The 16,961-nt window shown below is 39.0% G+C and overlaps 1 protein-coding gene across 1 annotated transcript in view; it reads left to right on the top strand.

Moving 5' to 3' along the window:
* LOC124155621 overlaps window positions 1–13,697 on the top strand; it is a 70,857-nt gene extending 57,160 nt beyond the window's left edge. The window contains exons 8-10 of the mRNA XM_046529614.1: window positions 2,710–2,889; window positions 8,939–9,173; window positions 10,563–13,697. Of these exons, the coding sequence (XP_046385570.1) occupies window positions 2,710–2,889; window positions 8,939–9,173; window positions 10,563–10,818 (671 nt within the window). The 3' untranslated portion in view covers window positions 10,819–13,697. The remainder of the gene's footprint in view (window positions 1–2,709; window positions 2,890–8,938; window positions 9,174–10,562) is intronic.
* Window positions 13,698–16,961: the final 3,264 nt, after the last annotated feature.

The following is a 16,961-nucleotide window of genomic DNA, read 5'->3' as shown; positions in this document are numbered from 1 at the left end:
CACAAGTTTATGAAAATTTCTATTTTATTACCGGTTTCGGCTATTACACCATTATCAAAAACATACACAACCCACTGTATTTGATAATGGTGTAATAGCCAAAATCCGGTTATAAAATAGAAGCTTTTATAAATTTGAGGGAGGAACAAAGTGTCTTTCATTATTAATATGGAGCCCTTCCACCACATACGTGCTCCAAGTTTTGTTTTAATATTTTACGAATATTCTGTAAATTGCTTGCCTGATGTTAACTGTTCAGCAAAACCATGGTTGTATAATAGATTACCCTATAGAAGTTAGGTACTATGGGGGAAAAAAGAATCCCAACAAAGTTTGTGCAGCCATTATCGCTCTGAAGGATGGTGGGTTTCCTTTCCAGAGGGTTGTTATTCTTTGGTCAGTGAGGGAAATTCAAACAAGGCAAATTCCTTCCTTCGTAGTCCAAATATGTGACCGACCACTGAGTCTCCCGCAACCCAAAGCATGATTTTCGATGAACTGCATAGAATAGAGACGCATTTGACGGCATCATGTGCGCACATTGGGGATGCTCCTCTGAATTTTCCTTCGCATATCTCAACGAAACGACAAAAATCACTACGGGCCATAGCAAGCTTTCTATTGAGATGAACAAGACAGTCAACGAGTAGATTCTATGGACCATGTATGTATTTGGATGCAGTTAACTTTGAAGAAGTTTTAGCTTTTCTGGAAGGACTGATGAGCACATGGCCAGAACGCCTTTTTCGCTGGATTGAGAAGGATATATATGCTCCTATCTTGATTTGAGATACCATTGTGAGCAGGCGAGAAGGGAAAAGTGGTAGGCTTGTTGGGGGCAGGCTTAACAGTAGCGGAAATATAGTAAAGGTTTATCCACATTAATTTAGATATTTTATTTGACCCTTAAATATTGTCAAAAGTAATTTGACTGCAATAAATATCATGAACTGTTTTAATTTTACAAAATTGGTTTTCAAAGCAATTGAAAAGAAAGTTATGTATCAAACTGCAGAAAATAATTTTTTGGGTATTGGCCACTGGCTAGGAAAAAACAAAATGTTAATTTTTTTACAGTTTATGGAATTTTCCTAGAAAAATTGTGTGTCCTCATTTAAATTTGTAGCAATCATGTGCATATGTATTGAAGAAATGTTTTCAGTCGCAATTGTCATGCTAAAACCTTTTACAGTGATGATTATTCATAGGTACCTTTATAGAGTAATAGGGTGGTTTCCTATTATTTTTTTATTGCCTAAATCGAAAGATTATTACTCCTGGAGTACTTATTTCACGCTTTTAGATTTTTAAATGACGATATCTATTTTTCGCGATTAAATGAAAAGTGAAAAATTTCAAGTGCGCGAAAACGCGACGGCTAAGTATGAATGATGGGAAAAAGTCCGTGCGAGCATTTCTGGTTCCCCCTCCCGCCTTGTGAGGTGACCTTGATCGAGGCTCTGAGCGCTGATAGGACGCAGGATGCTAGCGGGTAGCTGAGTACCTTGCTGGCTGGTAGCGCTTGGCTTAAAAAAGGTTTATTAATACCTTATCAAACGAAGAAAACTTTCCGACCTTATCCAGTTTTAATAGGTGATTATTAAGACATGTTTCCCTGAGCTTTGTGCCTCATGCATGCATTGGTAACCTCAGATGATGTATAACTCCTATCCTCTCGAGTAGAAACTAGGTCCCTGTGACGTCACGTGGAGTGGAATGGCATGGGCGCCAATCTGGCCTTTTTCAAATGAGGATAAAATTTGACCCTTGCCATTCGTCTAAACCAGTATTTCAAAAACCAAATAATTTGTGTATTATGAATACACTAATGGTGGGTAAGGAATCGCAATCAATGCCTTTCGTTTTCTTTGATGAAGGAAACTACCCTATTCCTGATGCTCACAATCGCTCCTCGCCATTGCTGTCTTGCAGATTGCATTTGGCGAATATTTATGCCGTCAATTTTTAGAGACGAGAAAATGAGGAAGTGGAGATGGGCTTTAAGTGAATTTTAGATTGAGTGACAGTTCAGGTACGAAGAAGGAACGGAAAGGAGGGTTAGAGGGAGATAGCGGGAAAAAGCAAGGCACTACTGCTAAGGATATCGAATGCACCCACATACTTCTGAGCAGTACGAAATATGTTCCTCGAGCCATGGTGTGAGGCAGGCAAGTTTACCGTCACGACCTTGGTGGCTGAAAAAAGACCGTACATGTTTGAATTTCCCTCGTCTCGTTCCAGGGATTACATACCGTAGGGAATCCATTCTCCTGCAAAGTGATAGTGGTGACACAAGCTCTGTTGGGATACTTTTTTCCCCATAGTACATAAGATTTTTCTCTTTTAAACATTAGTATTTGAAGTATGATTTCCTTTTTTCCCTCAAATAATGTGAAGGAAGTCTTCCTCAGTCCAGTGGGAAGGACTGTGGGCTGGAAGGGGATGGGGTGGAAACTGGATAATTTCCCTGTCCATATCTTGTAGAAAGAGTTTTATACTTCGGTAGACTGTGGAGGATGCACTCGGTGGCTTTAAGCTCAGCCATGAGAAAACTGCCTAGCAATTGTATTTTAGCAGCATTTCTCATCCTGTTCTGGAATAATTTTTTAAATGATCCCTCCAGGATCAGTTACGTAATTATGCAGCAGTTTTCCTGAAAACAGAATGATGAGGATGAAAGTGATCAAATGTTCATCTTTTTGCCCTCAGGTACATGCCAGGAGCCACGATGCGGAGACGAAGAAGCACTAGAGGCCCTGCCTGCACCACAAGCACGGGCCCTTTCATTTGCCACCTCTCGTGATGCCTACACTACAGACGGTGCAGCTGACGATGGGGTCCTCATGGCCAGCACCAGTGTCTTTGTCTTGGAGCCTGGAGACTCACCGAGTAAGCTTCTGTGTCATCTTGCTTATAAATTTTTACCAACCTTTGATCCAAAAAGATCTTTGAAGTAAAAAGTTGAGGCGACTCTCCTGTGATTAGCCCCTTTTGCAATTATATTCAAGACTTTTTTACATTTGTGGCTTTACGTTGTGGATTCACAACATAGGAGAAGAAAAACTCACTAAATATATATACCACACTAACACTTATTTACTGACCCCTCTATCATTTAATATCTTATCAAACGAAGGAAACTTTCTGACCGTAGGCAGTTTTAACAGGTGATTATTAAGACATGTTTCCCTGAGATCTGTGCCTCATGCATGCATTGGTAATCTCAGACGATGTAAAACTCCTATCTACTCGTATAGAAACTAGGTCCCTGTGACGTCACGTGGAGTGGTATCGCATTGGTACCAATCTTGCTTTTTTAAAATGAGGTTAAAATTTACCATCAACATTCGTCTAAACTGGGATTTCTAAAACCAAATAATTTGTATTATGAATACACTAATGGTGGGTAACGAATCGCAATCAATACCTTTCGTTTTCTTTGATGAAGGAAACTACCCTATTTAACCCTTAATGTAGACTCGTTCGTGTTTGAGAGGATTCAGTCAAATGAAGAGGGATGGGAGCACGGATCAGGACAATCTCCGGCAATGGGGAGATTCGTGAGGACTTAATTAAGGTGAGAAGCAGCTCATCACAGGATCCTCGCTCCTGTCGCAGTCCTTGGTACTCGTTGACGTTGCTCAGGAATGAATGAAGGTCTCCAACCTCCATCCATGAGTGCCGTCCTCCCACAATGGATGTTTAAGCAGTTACCTTCCAACCAGCTGTGGCCAGCTTAGCAAGCAAGCAGCCTCCCTCCCTTCCACTCTCCCCTTCCTCCGTTGCTATCTCTCCGTTTGCCTCTCTCCGTCTGCCCCTGTCTCTCAGTCTTCTGCTTTCCCTCTGCCCTTCTTCTACCCCCGTTCACGCACTGCAGCCCCTTTTTATACCCGCACCAAAAACATATGACATGCAAAATGCCTTCGTGGTTGAGGATGGCCACCAAATACAGTAAAACTTTGATTTTACGCAGTTGGAGGGACCGAAATATGGGCACTGTGTAAAATCAAAGTGTGTAAAATCAAGAGTTGGTATTGAGGAGAAGTATAGTTTTCAGGATAACTCTTGCTCATTATTTTTAAAACCCTTAGTCATACACTTGTATAGTTCTGATTTGAACCAGAACCGGATCCAGAAAAAGTCTCATATGTGTGCCTTTACGGTAAAAGAGCATGAAATCCTTTTCAGTCGTATCAGATATATGTTTCCTGGATTCAATTACTCATTTGGGGGCAAGAAAATGAAGCCTAAAAATCTTATTTACTCACAAGCAACACCACAGGTGACGTGTTACCTTGAGAAAAACAACGTTGCATTCCTGAACAATGTTTCCCATGGTAGAATAACATGGTAGAATTGCTAGCATTTCTGGTGCTAAGATTACTTCTGTTACCCAGGAGAAATGTTGCAATGGTGATACTAAATGCTCGCAGAGAAGCTAATTTTCGAAAATATTCTCATTAAAAGCAGTTTTCAGGAAATCCGTTTAACCGCCTGCGAACAAACAAAGATTGGGGATTGAAGAAATGAGATATCTGAGGATAGTCATCCAAATTAATCCCATTAACAGGGAGCAAAATTTTGCTAATACATCACAAAGGCTTTACACCCTGTGGGCCTGGGTTCAAGTCCTGGCAGTAGCAGAAACTTATCAGAGATGGCATCTTCATCTTCGACCTGAAGACGCTGGCAACAGTGCCAGCGAAACTGTTGTCATCACCAACAAACCTACGCGGTTGCACCGGAAACATGGAGAAATTGTTATCAGAGATGGCCCTATCCCTACTTGAGAGTAATGTGGAGGACACTTCCAGTGCACCACTCTGTCCAGCAGATGGGACGTTAAGCCTTTTAAGGCCTATCATTACAACCTGGCTAATGCCAATATAGGGTTCCTATCCCCCCAGCCCGTACTTCATGGCACTAATGACCCCAGCTATCAGTATCCTCCTTCCAAATAGCATACCAAGAATAATACGGAGCACATAGGACCCGGGATATTCGGAAAATCAGATTTTTCCGGTGTTTAGATCACTTTTTTAAATTGAGCTATTTAAATAACCGCGCAACTACCGTCAAAAATTATTAATAGTCCGGAACAATCTTCCTTCTTTATAATTTTTACATATTAAAAAACCATTTTCCCATGAAAATTTAGCATAAGTAGATAGAATCTACCGGGTATAGCTTCTCTGTCGGCATTCTTTCGCGAATTCAGCGCCGGGACCTTCGGCTCACAAGCCGTGTGACTCATCTTAACGTAATATTTTGCTTCCCCTTGTCTGATAACGACACCGGACACTTTTTGTATTTCGATTTAATGGTACTAAGCCATTCCTGAGTTTAAAGGGACTGCCTTATCACTCACGTCTTGATTTGACTTCAATGATTGCATGACGATTGACGACGCGAGTTATTCCCGAGGGCATTAACTCCCGTTCCGTTAAAAATAAACGCTTGCCACCTAGCGGAGTTAAGCTAATAGCTATTGAAGTTCCAACCATGTTTCATTTAAACCCACTGAAAATGAGATACAAGTTGAATCAGCTCCAATAAGCGCGCCGCGCAATCAACTTTCCCTCGCCTCCATTCGTCCCGCAGATGTGGGGTTAGCCTGCGGAATGAGACAACATATGCTTTCACCATCGTGTTGAATCACCATCGACTTACGTCCATACTAGAAGTACGACTATCTTTTTTGGATCACCTTGGAAGCCAAAATGTTGGCACGGGAGGATTTTTAACGGCTAATTTCGCCGTCATATTTCGCTGGGGCGAAGGAAAACATAGCGTTCGCAAAATTCTAGAAAACCTTCCGTTAGGGATAGATATTCCATAGTTCATAATTCCGGATTAACGACCATCTACTGTAATTACAATATATATGTTATAAAAAGCGTCGATCAATAAGTTGAATAATAAACGAAAGGTGATAATGTTAATATCTCCGGCGATCATTTGTCTTAATCACGCATACACGGCGATTGCCGTATATTTTAGGTTTCGATATCCTTCTACGGCAAATTTTAACTAAGAGCGATATTCGCGTTCGTAAAGGAGCCTGAAATATTACTGAGAGGTCGTAGGGGGAAGCAATAATTAGATTCGCGATGTTTTTAGTTTCACGATCAACAGCGTGACGTCATTTCAACCGTTCTTGTATTCATTTTTGTAACTCATGTAGACGAATAAATAACCTAACTTCATATTGCTCCAGTCGGGATTTTCAAAACGTGTCGAAAGACAACTGCGTAAAATCAAGATTCGCGGCCTCTTTGGGGCTGGGGTTATGCTGCGCAAAATCGAAAAAACTGCGTAAAATCAAGAAAAGATGTAAAATCGAAGTTTCACCATTGGAATTCCCTATGCTTTCCGGCCGGACTTGAGTGTCGCTGCGTAAAAACGAGACTTGATGGGTGCGGTCCGTTGAACGCTACCAATGCTTCGGAGCGCCACCAAGCGGTCCGTTATTCGCTACGGAGCGCTACAGGTTAGGGTGCCTTCATAGCTCGGCGTTGCGTACTTGGGGGCGGAGCTAACTCATCGCAGCAAGCTGGAGCCCTTCACAGCTCTGCGTTACGAAAACAAATGAAAGGCAAAAAGCGTCGGCTCCTAAAAATCAGCCTGTGAGCATATCATCTTATGATTTCGAACTAAACGCACAATACATATGTTGTTTTCTGCATGTTAACACAATTTCATTTCTTAAAATATTCTTCTTAACTGTAAATAGCATTTGAAGTTAATATGGCGACCACAAAGTCGATAATAATGCATGTAGTGATGGCCCTTGCCTATGCATTATTATGACCTTTAAATTATATTTCCTAACTCGGAATATTCGAAAAATAGCTAATTACATACACTCAATGAACATGAGTAACGTGGAATGTTATCAGGAATATTTATTAATGATATCTATTATTCAAACAGATTGTCCTAGTCATGTTATCTAAATAGCTCTGAGTAGATCATGAGGGCACAATTATTGGCTATAAAATGGAATTTTAACGACCTTATTTCTGCATGTTTACCCAATTTCATTTCTTAAAATGTTCTTCTTAACTATAAATAATATTTGAAGTTAATATGGCGACCATAAAGTCGATAATAATGCATGTAGTGATGGCCCTTGCCTATGTATTATTATGACCTTTAAATTTTATTTCCTAACTCGGAATATTCGAAAAATAGCTAATTACATACACTCAATGAACATGAGTAACGTGGAATGTTATCAGGAATATTTATTAATGATATATATTGTTCAAACAGATTGTCCTAGTCATGTTATCTAAATAGCTCTAACTGAGTAGATCATGAGGGCACAATTATTGGATATAAAATGGAATTTAAACGACCTTAGCTACCAACAAGCACCTCTAACGCTGTATTTAGCTTTTGATATAATTTACGGGTATGAGTTACGCTAATCTATGCTCCTCAGTGATTGTAATCTAATTTAGGGTTAACAATTGTCTTATGTTTAGGAAAGATACGAAATATCTAAGCTGAACACTTCAAAATAATAGTAAATAAAGAAATAAATAGCATTTGCCACTCCCATTACAGCTAATCTTGCATATTTGCATACCCATAAACAAACACCAATTCGAAATCGTCGGCGTACTGCCGCCTTGACGCAGAGAAAATTGAACAGGTTCAGTTTTTCTGCGACGACGCAGCGAGCTGGAGACGTGACGTCATCAATTCTCAAAGACGGGCTCTGATTGGCTCGCTAGCCGCGGCGTCAACGCAACGCCGAACTGTGAAGGCCCCCTTAGGCTGTGACGTCACGGCAAACGTCATACACCGGTTTCCCGCCTCGCTCCGGACCAGCTCCAGACGCTCCCCTGAAAACTTGGGTCACGGAGGAGCGAGTCAATTTTTGGCGGAAATTCGAAGGGAATGCACTGAGGCAATGGAGAGTTTACTCACGTTGCAGATGATGGACGCTGAATGTGGACGCCTTTCTCCTATAAAAGTGACTACGAAGTAACGGAGTAGACGCACTTAGTAAATAGATGTAAATTTAATTGTGATTTAAATAAATATATAGCAAGAACTAACTATCCGCAAACATTCTTGTATCTCCCCCAAAATGAACTCAAATGTCTTTGGAAGCAGCCTTTACATACAAAAGGCAACAAAAAATTATTAAAAGGGGCATGTAATATAAAGAAAGGATTGTAAGAACATATATCGACAAATTAACTCATGCCATAAATTAAAATCTGAAGAAAAATAGGATATACATGAAATGGATTAATGTTTTTTAATAGTCGTTAACCATTATAAGGTAATATGTTTCAACTGGGAAAACGGTAGAGTACCTACTTTTTCCTTTACTAGGGTAATGAGTTTCATTGAGAAGGGTAGGCGAGGGTTGGTTTGAAAAATACGGTCCAAAGTTTCTTCCTTTACTTTGTGGAACCTCGATATTGAAAAATAAAATTAATTTTAATGATATTCAAACATATATATTAATATTCAATGACCATAATCACCTCAATTCGCAATTAAAACCACATCTTCGATTTCATAAGCCCAGTTTGCCCATCCTCGTTCATTTCCGCCATCTTGACTTCGCTCCTGACCGGTCCGAAAAGAAATTCTCGTAGCGAACGTAGCGCCTATGGACCGGTGCTCCGGAGCACTTCCGTCTGTAGCGTCTGGTAGCGAAAGTAGCATTCATTGGACCGCACCCGATGCAAAATCAAAGTGCGTAAAATCGAAGTTTTACTGTATATGCCTAGTGCCCACTCGATTTGAACGATGTGCAGAACACGACCAGTGAACAGCGCAACAGGGAGGGATCTACCGAGCCTATCGTTACAATAACAAGTGATTTTTCTTTTCCTATAATTTAGAGGAGTGATTATAGGTGCAGTATTTGCAGAAATATTTTCTAAATTTTTGAATATTTGCTATTTTTCAGTGCTGCAGGAATTGTGTGATGACAGCATCAATGGTGTCCGTCCTCCATGGCTGCTTTATCTCTGCATTGCGTTTGGTGTGCTCTTTCTCATCATGCTTGTGGTGAACATGTTCCTCTGCTCAGCGATGACATGCTCATGTGCTAGAACAGAGATTGTTGAGAAAGAAGCACCTCCCAGCATCATTGATGACTACGACCCGTACCGGAGTTGGCATGGCTCTCAGTATGGTTCACGGTGAGACGCAAACTTCATTATTTGTTTGTTACTTTCAGTTTGGAGGTTTTCAAATGTGAAGAAATGTATGCTAGCTACCACAAATGCTTTCTCCATTTTTGTACATTTTAAAAGATAACTTTACCCTGTTTATTATTTCACTCTATGTTCTTTCCAGCATTTTTCAGTCCTTGAATCAGATGAATTGCTAGGGGTCTATTCTCATTCAATCTATCACAAGTGTGGTGTCCAAAGAAGCCTGAACTCCGTTCATTGTGACTCACATGCATAGGGAGGGGATCCAGGATTTTTTCTGGGGAGGCACGAGGGCCTGACAGGCAAACGATTTCCTCATACTTGAGGTTAAATACAAGATACAACTATTACTTTACAAAATACATATTCTCTTTATTTTAATAAGAAATTCATTAATATTGACATTAATTGAAAGAAATTAAATGGTTGAGGCTCCGTACAAACAAAATAAAACGAACGCAATGATAACGCTATTGAAATATTGTCTATTTCTTAAGAGTCTGGGGGGGAGCACACTCCATGATATTTTAAAGTTGAAATAAATGTGAAATTCAAAATAATCATGGAAGTGCAATAGTATTTGTTGGTGGATATGAAGTCCTAAAATAGCTTCAATCATAGCGTGGTTGGAAGTACATACATATTCATAAGGAGGGGAATCTTGGCCCCTATTAGCCTATGCTGCCAAGGCACACATACCGATGATGAGATGTAGGTGAGGGAAGGTTGAGGCTGTGAAGGGAATGATAATATTCCCTTATGCAGGAATCTAGAGGAGGATGAAGGAAACCGCATGTCTCCATGAAAATTGGGAGAATAGAAGCCGAATTGGTATGAGCTTCTGTGTTTCATTGTTGGGAGTTATTCATGATCTTACATTTTTTATGTGAATTTTATAATGCTGTCTCAAAAGCAATGTTTAGATATATGTCTTATACATTCCCCTTCTCTATAATTTTCTCTTCGTTTAGTAATTAGCATTTATTTTCATTCAAGACTGTTGTGACCAGTAATCTTTCCAGTATAGAAATCCCCTTTTTTGCATTCTTCCATTATATTTTTTTCCAGTTTTTGCACACTGTTTTTGTATCTTCTTAAAAGTGGCTCCAAAGGAATTTTCCATAATATGACACATTATGGTTCATACTTTATTTTCAGGTCCTAAAAAAAATGCAAAAATGGGATACTATTATAAACAATTAATCATTCATGTGACGTCTCTTCCTTACCAACTGTACCTAATCATACTTCAAATTGTACACACGATACGTTGGATAGAAAGCTTTTTTTATCTAAGAAAGAGTTAAGTGCTTACTATACCTAGGTTGTTCTGAATGCGATCAAAGGTACATTTTATTATCTCTCTCATTTTAGGTATTCACTGAATGGGAAACCAGGTTATGCATCAGGAGGTTCAACTATGAACTCAACTCGTTCCGTGTCCACCAACAGTGACCATTATGCAATCGTCCACTCTCGGCCTGGCAGCCGATATTCAGTGCCAGCCACGGGCACTGGCCACAAGAGCGGTCACCACCACCAGCAAGGCCATCACATGGGTGGACGGGGTCCTGGGTCAGGTGGGGCGTCGTCTCCCCACTACATGGCTGGAGGAGCAAAGATGCAGTAGTGAGAGAGTTGTATTATCTGCTGCTACGTTTGGGCAGACTCTCTCGTCACCATCCCTCATGATGTAATTAATGCTCTGTGCTCAAGTCCTAGGTTCCACAATTTTGTTGGAAATGATTCCGTGCTCTAGAATAATAGTGATTTCAGGAGGATCCTTTGTGTTGTGATAAAGTTAGTGCTACGATATATATTTTTTGAGAATAGGGGAAGATGCTGTCCCAGAATTGGTGAAAAATTGTGCGGTGTAGCTTACCTGAGTTTAGCCTGTTCGTGTGGAGACATGGTTGGAAGGAAGGGATGGGAAGTGTTCTGGCAGCTGGAAATAATTAATTTGAAGATGGAATACCTATCAATCCTGATCTAGCTTCTAACATCCTATATTAGCATGCAAATATGAGTAAATTCATTTGAAAAAAGTCTCACACATCATGGATTCAACTAGAGTATTATTAACATATTATAGCTGAATACATGAATATGTTCTTAGGCTTGGAGCCTCCTGCATTTCTTGGTTCTGCATCTTTTATTAATTGCATCTGAGAGGTTAATTTTATGCAAATATGTGCCAAAAAGGTATCTTTGTTATCATCATGAGCAAAAGTAATTCTAATCTGCTGCAATTGTGCAGAGGATGTGAGATTAGAAAGGTAATTATTTTTGCTTTCATTTCTCCCTGCCAACATAGCCCAATTTCAAAACTCTCCACAATCTACCTAAGCCCACGCAACTTTCAAGTATAGCAAATTGAGGAGAAAATGAGTGTATAATGATTATCATGTAAGTATGTACATAGGTGCTTTGATGATTGAAAATGTTAAAAGATTGATCTTTCTGTTTGAGAAATCAGATTGTTGACCCTGATTTTGTATTTGAACTGCCTGGTCTTGTATTTATTATCTGTGGATTACCCTAGCAACAACTCATCTTCCATTAACTGTGAGATCAATGTTGTAGTGGTGTAAATAACTGCATTCATTGAAAGTTTGAGGTGTCCAAAAGAAGTGAAAGTCTCTGTACAATGCAGTGCTATTGTTAAATGAAATATTTTCTCTGCGTAAAAGTGAAATGCAGAGTCCTCAACAGCATTTTCAATGATTTTTGGTTATCCATGTTTTGCAATTATTCGTATCTTGTGCGCATTTCATCAGCATGAGTAATCAACCCATTGATAACAAATTTCATCGACTTAAAGGTTCGGAAGAACTATGTTCGTATGTATGAAGGCAATTCTAGTTTGGGAAGAAGCATTTGCCTCAGTGAGCTATTACAATTGTCTCTGCATGGCATGTACTTCTTTTTCAGATCACTTCTCGCACCAGCAGGATTTATGTACCTTTTGTTAATGCTCTTTTGAAATGATCCAATCCATTTGAATTTTTATTTTACTCAGTGCATTCAAATTGATTGAATAATGAAGTACAACCTTATTAAGCCAATTATGCCCTCAGAGACTTATAATAATAGTTCCACTCAGTGCTTGGCATGCCTTTAAAATTAAAGAGCTGGAATCAAATCCGACAGTGATGGGGACCATTGGGCATTTAAATCCATTATCTAAAGTTTATAGTAATTGGGGGTCACCCAATGATCTTTCATAATGGAACGTGGTCTTTGAATTGTAATAGTTTACCAGGGGACCATTGGAAAGAGAATCATGGAAAGGTTCGATTGCTAAGTCATGAAATGATGATAAGTCATTGATGGGTGGTTTTTTATGTAGCGCTACCAATTGATTGTTGATTAAATGAGATAAATGGAATATTTCATTGAAATGATTAAAATGTTTGATGGACACAGATAGGATAGATTATTGTTGGAAGAGTTATAGCATTTTTTGTGTGCTGACTAACCCTCATTAAAATATTTTGCTGCCTGCAGCTCGAGTGTGGCAATGCTGAATGAGAAATGTGTAGATAAATATATCTTATTAAATGAAGGACAAAGATCAGGGGATTTTGTATGTGAGTCTTTGGAAAATAAAGTTCTTGTAGAGGTTGGAGGAATGAAATTAAGATTTGAATCCTCCACAGATCAGTAGTCAAATTCTCTGAAAATATGGTTATCTGGTGTGAATGTGTGTGAATTAAATATTGAAAGAAATATAATTTGTGAGAATGTTGCATAATAATATCGGTTAAGAGTTTTATTTTGTTAGAAATTAACAGAATGTGCTCCTGTTTTTTTAATTATGGGTGCTATATAGATAGTAAGAAGAAGATTTTGTCATTACCTATATGTGTGTTGAATACTCCGGCAATAAGTTGAAACTGTAAAATTGGGACTTATTGAGTACCAATAAGAAATCATTTTATTGCCTTTGTTGATTCCTTTGCTATGTTAAACTCTGATGGCCAGCCTTCTAATGTAGTCTTACCTTTTCCTTTAATTCTACTTATCGTCAAAGAGGTAGGGATGTTTAGGATCATCAAACTGCTAGTATGTCACAAAAATTACTGATAAATTAAGAAAGTAGCTTAAATTTGGTTGATATTATTTCTTGCCATGAAGTTACATGCTCTTTGAAGCATGACAACTGTTGCTGGAGTCTCCTAATCAAATATTGAAAGATTGATATTTTTGAGCTACCTTAGCCAGAAGAGAATTTATCTGAAGAACTATCTACAAACTTCATTCATACAAAAATTATCTGAGTGTTTTTCCATATAGTCAATACTTTGATTTAAAAATTTTGTGACAGCCAGCATAATGTATTGTTGAAAAACTGTCATATTTTTGTAATTCAATGTGGAAAGCATACTATGTATGACCATAAATGAATGACTTTTTCTGTTTTTATTGATTTAAATAAGTTGCATCATTTGACTTATATATTGTCCATCTACAAAACTTATTATTGTATCAATAAATCACTAATTTCTTCATGAATTTTTTATTAACAAAAGTTAAAGAGAGGATTTTTTACATGAAATAGTTGCTAATTTTTTTGTTCTGCAGAGCTTATCTGATTCACAACCATAATCCAACATTAACCACTCAAGCGTGACTATAAACCCGTGGTCTTTCTCTCAGCATGCGTGATGCACCGTCTGCGTTGACGCAAGATCTTCTGAATGCCATGCCTCAAGCGTGTGCGACACACCATAGGCATCCGAATGTTTCATAAGGTATTCCTATCCCTTAAGCTTCCATATACATATGTACTTTTAGTGAGTATGTAAGTGAGACCTGTTTTCGTTCTGTGCCTCTTAATTGCCTTTGTTTGTGTGCTCGTATTTTTTTTAGAATATTTTTGTCAGCTGATGCCAGGATGCTCTAGGAGTGGCATCTGGTGGTCGCTCATGGAAGATAATCTTCCACTTACGCTCCAATTAATGTGCTTTCTTAGCGATTGTGTGTTCTATGTGGGGACGCTGAATGCCTTCCTCTGTGGTTCATTGTCATCTGCTCTTCTGCCTCATTCTTTCCTTTCTCTTTCATCATGGCAATGATAGTGAAGGCTTGGACCGTCCAGGCATTGTCGCTTAATAGTTCTCGGAACCTCGAAGACCTGCCAGCATCTAGTATCTTATGTACGACGTTTGAAGCTGAGGGTTGGGGTTTTTTTTTCATGCCTACGTTTGCTTTGGTGGTTTTATTTTTTTCGGCCTTGGGTGCCTTCCGTATCTGAACCCCTCCTTAGTCGACCATGCCTTCTAGCTCTCGTGAGTTGTCCGATGAGCCTGTGCTTGACGCTGTGGAATAAAAGAGTGCAGAATGTTCTGATACCACTTCGGAAGGTTCAATTGGGATACTCCCTTAACTCTATAGGTTCAAATATTTATCTACAAACCTTTAGCCTCTAACCTTTGCATGTGATTTAGTTGGAAAAAAATATCTCCTATTCGTGTAAAGAGGAACCCTTGGCATTGGAGCTATTTTTTGATGATGAAATAATAACAATTATAGTGACTGAGACAAACCACTATGTAGCATAGCTCTGAAGCTAAAAAAATTGCTCTTTCAAAAGTGGGTTCCCACAACTCTGGTGGAAATAATAGTATTTCTAAGTTTGCTCATATCAATGGGAATAAATAAGAAACCAAGCTTCAGAATGTATTTTATCGGAAAACATGTATTCGAAACTCCATTTTTTCTCAATGTAATGGGAAATGAAAGGTTTTCCTTGCCCATCAAATTTCTCTGTTTTGTAGACAGAAAGAGGAGGAAGGTTGTAAAAAAAGATCCTTACCGCGGTAATGGAGAATACTGGCCCAGAAAATAATTTTTCCACATGGGTACTATAACATTTCGCCCATTAGAAAATATTTAAATCTTACAGTGAGTGAACAAAATCATAGCAGTACAGAATTTAGAACAGTGCAAAGGACGGCTCTCGTATGGCGATACGGAATGTGCTTGTTCGACCAGACAGAATTTTGTCAAACGTAACGCACAAATTGAAACATCTAGGGTTGAAAGACGACATTGGCGCTGCGAGGGGGGGTTTTGGGGGATGCATCCCCCCAGAGCTCAGAGAATTTTTTTTAGTTTAATCTATTTTACTTAATTTGATTGATATTACTAATAGAATAATGTAAGGATTAATGAAATATATCCCTCAGAAAGCTGTAAGACTCACCATTTTGAACCGTTTATCTTAAAATTCAGCAATTTATTAATCTCATGCCTACGTATTAGTTGCACCTAAGCCCCCCCCCCCCCCCCCCACCCCCCAGCCTTAATTCCTAGGTGCACCCCTGAAAGAAGAAAGTGTGTATAGTGAGTGAGAAAAACATAAAGAGATATGGGACAAGATACAGTTGTAAAAGCTGCCGAGGAATCTGTGTAGGACCCTGTTTTGAGAAACACCACTGACTGGTCAACTACTAAACACGGCATATAGGGAGTAGGCAAAAGTAAATGGCTCTGAAAATTGTAGGAACGTATTATCAAGTTCAAACTATTGTTTAGAAAATAAAATTTTTTGAATTTTTTTTCGGTGAGCGATTATGACACTAAAAATATTTTTCTTAATGTCTGCACGGAAGCTTCCGAATTAAAGCACCCTGGGTGATTTAAATACATATGATTAAAACACCACATATGAACAGAATAGCAAAGACGTATATGCTGCATCACACATGGTTGAGGGGTTAATGAACCAACTGAATAATGAACTGGACTAGTCAATGGCATGTTAATAAGTTCATTGGACATTTGAGGACGTCCATTAATACCCAGTGGTGAAGCTAAATTAGGAATCTGAAGGGGTATTTAGCTCATTGACCATTTTAATAAAATTGGCATATTTGATTTTTTGCATGAAAGTATAAAAACAACGGTAAGGTAATTTGATGAAATTATCACCTGTGATAGTTTTTCATCCAAGTATTAAATCAACCTCCATTCATTTCCCAGTCCTCTTTGACAAAACGCAGAAGTGTTCAAGAGACTAGTCTCTTGTGGTCAAGAATTGCATTTGGCCAGAATGTAACTCATAGTAGCCATTGCAATGGTCGTTTGCACAAGTATCCGACAGTCTTCATTTTGGACTCTAGCAGTAACCAGACTCCCAAAACTCAGAACACTGAACCTTGTGAACTGATTGTGAGTGAAATTTAAGGTATTAATACTTTTTCAATTTATTCCTCATTACATATCTCTTAATATTAGATATTTGAGAATATCCTAATATTGAATTCCTAATTGGCCGGCTACTGCGGTGGCAGGGTTGACCCTTTCGCTGCTGTTCATACTCCAAAAACCTTCTCCTCACATGCGGCGAAAAGGTTAAAATGCGTTTCGTGGGCCCATGGGGCAGGTACTTCAATAATGGGCGTGGTACACCCTCCAAAGGGTCGCTAATCCAGGACCCCATCCTCGAGGAGCTAGCCCACGCAGGACCGTCTCATCGACCATACCAGCGGGTGTCCTCCCTCCCGAAAAGTGACCGCTCTGACTGCAATTTGGAAATCAACCAATCAATCCGATCATCAAAATATGATTATTTTTGTATTGTACTCCTGCCAATCAAGCAATCAAGTATGTCTTTCAACCGTGTTTCTGCGATTAAAATAGCGATTTTGTTAACTTTGCTAAAAACGTGGCTGCGGACCACCGGAAAATGGCCATTTTAGCAAAGTTAACAAAATCGTTACTTTTCATCGCAGAAACACGGTTCAAAGACGTACTTGATCGGCAGGA

Source organism: Ischnura elegans, chromosome 1 (genome assembly GCF_921293095.1).
Source record: "Ischnura elegans chromosome 1, ioIscEleg1.1, whole genome shotgun sequence".
Lineage (NCBI taxonomy): Eukaryota > Metazoa > Arthropoda > Insecta > Odonata > Coenagrionidae > Ischnura > Ischnura elegans.
Note: the sequence above shows the minus strand (reverse complement) of the source record. Positions and strands in the feature narration are given on the sequence as shown.